Source organism: Boleophthalmus pectinirostris, unplaced genomic scaffold (assembly GCF_026225935.1).
Source record: "Boleophthalmus pectinirostris isolate CB_2022bp ecotype Guang Dong unplaced genomic scaffold, ASM2622593v1 HiC_scaffold_16, whole genome shotgun sequence".
Classification (NCBI taxonomy): domain Eukaryota; kingdom Metazoa; phylum Chordata; class Actinopteri; order Gobiiformes; family Gobiidae; genus Boleophthalmus; species Boleophthalmus pectinirostris.
Genome location: NW_026571095.1, coordinates 32,435,772 through 32,445,093, shown reverse-complemented (window position 1 = coordinate 32,445,093; position 9,322 = coordinate 32,435,772). Strand labels below are relative to the sequence as shown.

General features: G+C 40.5%; 1 protein-coding gene across 1 annotated transcript in view; it reads left to right on the top strand.

The window, feature by feature from the left end:
* Nucleotides 1–423: 423 nt before the first annotated feature.
* The window catches only part of nmnat2 (nicotinamide nucleotide adenylyltransferase 2), a 30,205-nt gene continuing 21,306 nt past the window's right edge, over nucleotides 424–9,322 (top strand). Inside the window, exon 1 of the mRNA XM_020931364.1 lies at nucleotides 424–508. Within this exon, the coding sequence (XP_020787023.1) occupies nucleotides 424–508 (85 nt within the window). The remainder of the gene's footprint in view (nucleotides 509–9,322) is intronic.

The window sequence follows — 9,322 nt, the reverse complement described above, 5'->3', positions numbered from 1 at the left end:
AATATCAAGTAATCCAAAGTATTCAGATTACCTTACTCACTTTAAGTAATTTAATGGATTATGTTACAAACTACATTTTGGGGTATGTAATCTGTAATCTGTAGGGGAATACATTTTAAAAGTCACCTTCCCAACACTGTTTACACAAAAATAGGCGTACAGAATTCATATTTTGAAACTATGAATATATTTTATAGTCTTAAATTAAACCAAACATGAATCTGCTCCAGTTTTCTCCCTCGTCTTTCTTGTTTTGCAGCGCGCTGTGCCTTTAAGTCCGTGACGCGCCACCTCAGCCTCCGGAGAGCCGCTGCAGCCCCACTCACTCTCTTCTCCATCTCCGTCTCCTCAGCGCCGACAACAACACCACCACTGAACCGGGCCGAGGCGAACCGAACCGGGCCACCGAACCTCCGCAGAACCATGACGGAGAGCGCCAAGACGCACGTCATCCTGCTCTCGTGCGGGAGCTTCAACCCCATCACCAAAGGCCATATTCACATGTTCGGTAAGCCAGCGCATCCCACGGTGTAAATATAAAAGCAAAATACGTGTTACGCTTCGAGACACGCCCGTTTTTGGCGATTTCACCTCACGTTTCTTTCGTTTTCCTCAAGGTAAGACGTGTTTTTGTTTTTTTTTTCCGAAGGGCGGTGGTGTTAAAACGCGCAGGCCACACGTCTCCGTCCCACTTACCGTCAAACCAAAGTCTTTGATTGGCCTTTCAGGGGTGTGCCCCGAGACCAAAACGTGATCTAGACTTTAATGTATGTACGTGTGTTGTCAGTTCGTGTAGGCCTCCCTCCGCGCGCTTATACGTGACGCACCCATAAATATAAAGGCATTACGCACGAGGGAAAAGTGGGTTACAGCAGGGAGGATGGAGAAGCTGTGGGGTGCTGTGGGACGTAGGGTGTGTGTTTGCTGTGTGTGTGTGTGTCAAGGTTTAACTGTGGTCTGGTCAGGAGTGGTCATCGGGATGTCCAAGTGATTGACAGGACAGGTCTTGGTGGGATGTGTCCACGTGTAGGCCTACTGCATCATCACGTAGGCCGATATCGAAAGAACCCAGGTCCGAATCCAATCGTTACCTCGCAAAAAAAAAAAAAAAAAAAAAAAAGGCAAGAAGAGCCATCACATTATCAGCTTATAATAAACCAAGCAATACATTATTTATAAACCTTCAAACTCTGAGATTTTACGGTTTAGTCGACCTTTACACTTTGAAAAATCATGTCAGAATCATTACAGAATATGTTCAAAATCCGAAAGAGCCGATATGAGCTCAGATGTACGGGCACGTTTATCAAAAAGAAAATCAGAACAAATATTAAAGGGGTAGAGCTCTGGAACAATTGTAGCCTGATTCATCAGATGGTTTCACTTCGTGGAAACCGTCTGACCTCACAGCATTAGGATTTGTTCCCTCGATGGTAGGCGGGTACTTTTTTATTTAACCAATCGCTGCTATTTGGTCGTGATGTATGTAATGCGCCAAATCCTGTAGGAAGAAGGACAATAACGTCTTTCCTCTTGATAAAATTCACCAAACATTCTCTCGTTGCCAACACAGAAATAAAAAGTATGTCTTTGTCTACATCCATCATGACCGCTTTGTTCTCACTTGACTGTAGGCGGGTACTTTTTTAATTTAACCAGTCTCTGCTTTGTTTGTGACGTATGTAATGCACTGCTAACGGGACTAACTGGTATATTAAACTTTTCCCAAATCCCGCAGGAAGAAGGGCAATAACGTCTTTCCCCTTGATAAAATTCACCAAAACATTCTATTTGTTCCGGTTTTAAATCCTCGATCTTGGGAATCGTTGCCAACACAGAATGTCTGTCTTCGTCTACATCCATCTCGACGCTTTGTTTACTGTTGTGCTGTTCCACAAAAGGGACCCAGACAAACGCTTGAGTTTGACGTCATGGCTTCACAGCTGTTCACTGATTGGCCTACAACTTCCAGGGTTCTTGCAAACCGTTTAGATCAGGGGTCTCCAACTTGTAGCTCAGGATCTACCAGTAGCTCATACAAATTTGCTATGGTGTGCCCGCGTAGACCGTCGGGTGACCACGAGCGAAAGGACTGATTTAGAACTCCACGCTCCACGGGGGTAACCGCAACTGACGCCCGATCGCGCTTTGCAGACACCATGTTCCATGGGCTTGGAGTTCTTTCAGGGGCGGTCCTAGATTCCAAGTTCTAGTCCAAGATTAGTCCTGGTTCAGCTCTAGTTTAGTTCTAGTTTAGTCCTGGTTTAGACCTGGTTTAGACCTGGTTTAGTCCTGGTTTAGTCCTGGTTTAGTCCTGGTTTAGTCCAGGTTTAATCCTGGTGTAGTCCTGGTTTAGTTCTGGTTCAATTCTGGTTCAAGCTCTGGTTTAGTTCTGGTTTAGTCCTGGTTTAGTCCAGGTTCAATTTTCCCGGTTCAGTCCTCAGTTCAGTCCTGGTTTAGTCCTGGTTTAGACCTGGTTCAGTTCTGGTTTAGTCCTGGTTTAGTCCTGGTTTAGACCTGGTTCAATCCTGGTTTAGTCCTGGTTTAGTCCTGGTTCAGTTCTGGTTTAGTCCTGGTTTAGACCTGGTTCAATCCTGGTTTAGTCCTGGTTTAGAACTAGTTTAGTCCTGGTTCAGCTCTGATTTAGTCCTGGTTCAGTTCTGGTTTAGTCCTGGTTTAGACCTGGTTTAGTCCTGGTTTAGACCTGGTTCAATCCTGGTTTAGTCCTGGTTTAGACCTGGTTTAAAACTAGTTTAGTCCTGGTTCAGCTCTGATTTAGTCCTGGTTCAGTTCTGGTTCAGTTCTGGTTTAGTCCTGGTTTAGACCTGGTTTAGTCCTGGTTCAGGTTTAGTCCTGGTTTAGTCCTGGTTTAGTCCTGGTTCAGCTCTGATTTAGTCCTGGTTTAGACCTGGTTTAGTCCTGGTTCAGCTCTGATTTAGTCCTGGTTTAGTCCATATACGGCGCAAAAGTTCAGCATCTTCACAGTTATTTTGGTGAGAGTAATTTAAAAGTGCTGCAATATTAATGCAATGTTTTACATTTTAAACACAGTAATATTGTAATGTAACGAATTACTTTGAAATGACAGTAACAAGTCATAAAAATAACACATTATAGTTTTAAAGTCACTTGCCCAACAGTGACGTTTTACAGGTAACTGTACATTTAAGGTTTGCCGTCTTATATCAAATCAATTTCTTGCAAACGCTGAAATGAGAAGCTCTCCAGCATTTTCATTTTGTAAAGTTCGCTCACCGGACACAAAAAGTTGGAGATCCCTGGTCTAATGTATTTTGATTCCTGACCTAGTCGCTGGAGAGAAATGAAATTGAGCAGAGGCACTAGGTGGCGCCAGACTCAAGAACAATTGTACAGAAGACCTAAAATTGTGCACCCCCTCTTCCATTTTAAAAAGAAGTTTAAATGTTTAACTCTGGACAGATACATGAATTATGGTTCTTAGTTTGTGCTGTAGTACTTTGTTGCACTGTTAGTGATTTGTTTGTTTCCTCTCGTTGTATTTATGAAAATGAACTGGTTTAAATATGACGCTCTGAAGGAATAAAGGGTAAAAAAAAGGGGCAGAATAAACTCAAGCTTCCGCCTACACCTTTTCGGTCTGTGTATGTGGAATAATGTCGGAATAAACCTGTGACAGAAATAAATTAATCAATCAAATCAAACTAATAACCACGTAACATCATTTTACATTACTCAGGATCTTCTGGTAGTTTCCTTCAGCGTATTTACTAACCCAGTGATACTTTGGGTCTCCTAATGTAGAGTAGGAGAGTTCTGGAATAATAATGAAGGCATGGCATGTTAAAGAGCGACTGTTGTGCCAAATTCTCTTTATTCTTGTTCTTCTTGAGCTTTCTACCGTGTTAAAATTTTGCAGCACTATATACGGCAACAGAGAGATATTAAAACGACATTAGAAGAAGCTGATAGAAAAACAATAACACAAGATACAGTTTTTAAATATTTGTAGAATCGGTCAGTCGTCGAGGTAGAATCCATGGCAAAGGAAAAGTTCAATTCCTTCCTTCGTTATTTTTAAATCGACAGTATCATTAAAAGGCACGAGCTCTTAAACTGCAAAAAAACAAAATCTAGTCAAGTTAAGATGGCTTGAATTAAGAAAGTTTTATCATGATTTGAGTAAATTTCACTTGACAAGCAAAATGATCTGCCAGTGGAATAAGACTTTTTGTACTTAAAATATGAAAATACATCTTGCAGCACTTAAAAAAAAAGAAAAACAACAACTTTTTGCACTTAAAATAAGAAACGAAATTGAATGTTGCTTGAATTAAGAAAAACACACTTATTCCATTGGTCGATAATTTTACTTGTCAAGTTGAATCTACTAAAATAAAGTTAAATATTCTTAATTTAAGTCATTTTAACTTACCTAGATATTGTTTTTTTTTTTCCAGTGTACAAATAAATAGCAGAATGAACCCATAATTAGCCCTAAGAGTCACTGATTCTTAGCCAGACTGGAGCCATCTAGTGCCTCCGCTCAATTTCATTTCTCTCCAGCGACTAGGTCAGGAATCAAAATACACTAGACGGTTTGAAAAAACCCTTGAAGTTGTAGACCGTGCACCGACCAATCAACGAAGAGCTGTGAAGACATGACGTCAAACTCAAGCGTCTGTCTGGGTCCCTTTTGTGGAACAGCACAACAGTAAACAAAGCGTCAAGATGAATGTAGACGAAGACATACATTCCGTGTTGGCAACGATTCCCGAGATCGAGGATTTAAAGTCTAAACAAAGAGAATGTTTGGTGAATTTTATCAAAGGGAAAGACGTTATTGCCCTTCTTCCTACGAGATTTGGTACATTACATTTGTCACAACCAAACAGCAGCGATTAGTTAAATTAAAAAAAAGTACCCGCCTACTGTCGAGCGAATGAATCCTAATGCTGCGAGGTCAGACGGTTTCCATGAAGTTAGTTAAACCAGCTGATGAATCCGGCTAACTGATTCCACCTTTTACAGCTCGAATCAACAAAAATACCCCAAATCTCCAAACTTTTGCAAAGAAATTGTACACATGATAAATACTGAGCCTCAAAATATAAGATTCTATCCTTTATGTATCATCAACCATAAGTCGATATAATTCTTGAGGCAGGCGGTCTGGATGTGCCAGGCGGGGTTGCTGGGAGAAAAGTTTGTGAATTTGGATCGCTGATTACTATAGGCCTACAACTATCACCTGTTTGTTTGTTTCATTCACACGTTTAAAACACAAATCCTGCATATTTAGGCTCTTGAGTTCTTCTTTCAGACTGAAAACGCTCTGTTCCACCTTGTGATGTCATGTAGTAATACGGGAAATGCACCACGGTCTGTTTAAACTCCACACACCTTCGCTAGAATCATTTGGATGATTTCAGTCCTGGATTTTCAGTATCTACTGAGGCAAAGGTAAAAGGAGCTGTTCACTTGGAAACTATCGCTAAATGACATCACAAGGTGGAACAGAGCATTTTGAGCTTTGGAGATGTTGACAGAATAAAAAGAAATGCAAACCTGTGTGAATAAAACAAAACACAACTCCAGGTCTCTTTTTTTGAGGACGTAACAACAATATAACGCGACTTAAAGGTGCATTGTGTAACTTTTGGGTTGGGGGTCTGTCACCTGCTTGTTTCTATGGATATATCATTGCTCTGCCTGGAATGTTCCACAGTATGGCATTAAACAGCTCTACCTTACAAAATTCAGTTATAGGTGGTTTTATGGCTCAGAAATACCTAGAAAAACAGAGAGTCTGACTGTGAGCTCGGTTGCCTCTCCACAGATCTGACCTGTAACTTGGTCTGGTTTGGTCTGAAAAACACATCAGATTTCTGCAGAATCAATGGCTGCGTTCAGACTGCAGCCTGAAGTGATCCAAATCAGATTTTTTGGCCCCTATGTGACCTGTATCTGATCTTTTAATGACAGTCTGAACGACACAGATCCGATTTTTTCAAATGTGACCCAGGACACAAGACACAACGGATTCCAGGCACTCCAAAACAGTAGAAAAAGTTAACACATCGCACGAGGAAAAATATAATTAAAAGGCCTTTATTTGAATGGCCAAAGCCAACATGTTTCGACCTCAACTGGTCTTCATCAGGGCTTAATTAAGAACAAAGCCTGGGTGTGGCCTTCAAATAGAACACATCAACCAATAACAAGGCTGGAGTAAATTGGAGGCAGACAAAACAGGTGCACAAAGACAGGACATGGTACAGGCAAAAAACATATATATATTATAAAAAACAATTATAAAAAACAGGACAAATCAAAGTCCTCATTTAAACCTGGATGTTCACATGCTCTCAGTTTATGAATCCAGAAAGCTTCTCTTTGATTTAATTTTTGAAGTCTGTCTCCACCTCTTGCCAGTGGTTTCACATGTTCAATACCCTCAATACGAAGCAGAGTGTCACTGCTATTATGATTCTCACAAAAATGGCGAGCCATTGGGTAATCTTGATTTTTAACCCTGATTGCGTATTTGTGCTCAGCTAAACGATCTCGCATACGCCTTTTAGTGCGGCCAACATAGAAAAAGCCTTCTGGACAAGGGCAAGACAGACGATATACCACATGAGTAGTATTGCAATTAATGAAATAATTTTGTGTGAATGATCTACTATTGTGTACATCCATGAACGTTTTTGTTTGAAGGACATTTGGACAATGAGGACAATTCAAACACTTAAATGTGCCCATGGGTTTTTGTAGCCATGTACTTTTGTTTTCTGGAGGAAGATAAGAATTCATTAATCTGTCTCGAAGATTTGGAGCGTGTTTAAAAGAAAATAAAGGAGGTTCAGGAAACACTTTGCTTAATACAGGGTCACTTAAAAGTATAGACCAATTGTCCCTAACAATCTTTTTGATTTGTTCAGCACTAGTACTATAAGTGGTGACAAACATAGGCCGAGATAGCTCTTTAGATCTAGCCGTATTGTTTTTAGTGAGTAAAGTGCCCCGATCAAGAGATCGAGCCCTGTCACAAGCCTTTCTGACCACTGTAGGCTGATAGGCCCTATCTAAAAACCGATTAGACATAGCCTCTGCCTGCTCTACAAAATCCTCTTCCCGATTACAAATGCGACGTAGACGTTGAAATTGCCCAAAAGGGATGTTGCGATTTAGGATGTTGAGGATGAAATGAATCTGCTCTAAGGATAGTATTACGTGAGGTTTCTTTCCTATGTAATGTAGTGTGCAAACGGTCCCCTTCCCCCTTAAATATGGTAAGATCTAAAAAGTTTATACTGTTTTGTGAATATTCCATTAATAATTTAATATTGGGGTTTATAGAGTTTAAATATTTGTACAAATCCAATAGTTCTTGTAAAGTACCATTAAATAACAACAAAATATCGTCAATATAGCGACCATACCAAGTGATACAATGGAAAAATGGATTAACTGTATTAAGAACAAAGTTCTTCTCCCAAAGACCCAAATATAAACAAGCATAGTTTGGTGAAAAACAAGAACCCATTGGAACCCCAATCTTTTGAATATAAAGCTCATCCATAAAAATAAAAATATTATTATGAATAACCCATTCTGTAAGCTTTAACAAAAAATCACAAGAAGATTTGGGGATGTCACTCTCAATAAGAAAATATTTTAGAGCAGATAAACCCTCTTGATGTTCAATATTAGTGTACAAACTTTCAACATCCATTGTCACAAGAAACTGGTCTTTAATGTTCGGCAAAGATCCAATTCTGTTCAGTACATCTGTAGTGTCCTCAATGAAAGATGGAAGTGTTCTTACCAAAGGTTTTATGTAGTAGTCAATATATTTGGTAGCTGGCTCAGTGAGAGTGCCATTACCAGATATAATTGGACGTCCAGGGGGATTGTCCTTGGGCCCCTTGTGGACCTTAGGCAACAGATAGAAGGCTGCCAGAACCGGGTGTTCAACTGTTAAGAAACCAAATTCGTTGTCATTAATAATTCTCATGTCCCATGCTTCCTTTAAGAGTATATCAAATTGTTTTTTCATAACTAACAAAGGATTGGTAAAGAGTCTTTCATAATATCTCGTGTTGAGCTGTCGATGAGCCTCCTGCACATATTTAGCTTTAGATAAGACGACTACAGCACCACCCTTATCTGCTGGACGAATTATTATATCTGTGTTATCAGAAAGTTCATTTAGGGCTTTGCGCTCCTTGTGAGATAGATTATTCCTAGGAAGGAATGGATTACTCTGTATTAATTTGTTTACCTCATAATCAATTTTCCTCGTAAAAGTAAGTAGTGTCGGATTAGATACAGTCGGTGAAAATCTCGATTTAGGTTTAAACTTTGTTGACATAATACCATTCCCCATAGAGGTAACAGACCCGTTAGACATAGCCTGGTTGTTAATAGTATTATAATACCAAGCCTTATGATGTAAGTTCCTATAAAAGCGGAATAAATCAACCTTAGTCTGAAATTCATTAACACCATTGGTAGGGGCAAAAGTAAGGCCCTTAGATAACACTTTTGTATGCTCATTACTTAAATTGAAATCAGAAAGGTTAATTACCGCGGATAATGTCTCTGAGTCCTGTGTCTCAGGCCGGTTCTCCTTCGTGTCACTGGTCGTCTTTCTTCGTCTGCCTCGCCGTGTTCTGCGTTTATGCGAGGGTTGATGGGAGGATGAAGGGATGGCCAGTCCATCTCGGAAAAATCCTGTTCCATGGAATTGGTGGACTTTCCCTCATCGTCACTGCTCGTGAGGTTAAAAGATACCCTCCTGGGCCGGCGTTCCCGTTGCCGAAGTCCTAAGTTGCGATGATTCCAACGATAGACATTACCACGTTCATAGTCATCCAGATCCCTCCTGAACTTCTGGAGTTTAGATTGCTTGATTGTAGTTTCCATCTCCCGTAGATTTTCATTAAGTTTGTTCAGATAGGGACCTGACTGTCCAATCAGTGAGAGTGAGGCCTTGGTGTCCTCAATCTCTGTCTGCAACTTTTGTGACCCAGGACACTTGGATATGTGCTGCTGAAACTGATACATATCTGATCTTTTGACATGCGACTTCAGTCTGAACGGCCAAAGTGCATTCGTCCGACCTACACGTTATCAACAAGTCACAAACGTCACTATTCTGCACTGAAGTAGGCGAAAATTGTTAATGAACTCCGTGTCACTGAAGCGAAGCACATCACCACTCACCACTCTTGGCTCCGTCTCCACATCCATATGTTCCTTTCAACAGACTGTCCCACAAAACACCATGACCAAAAACCTCGTCCTTCTTCTTCTCAATCTCCTCCTTAAAACAAGT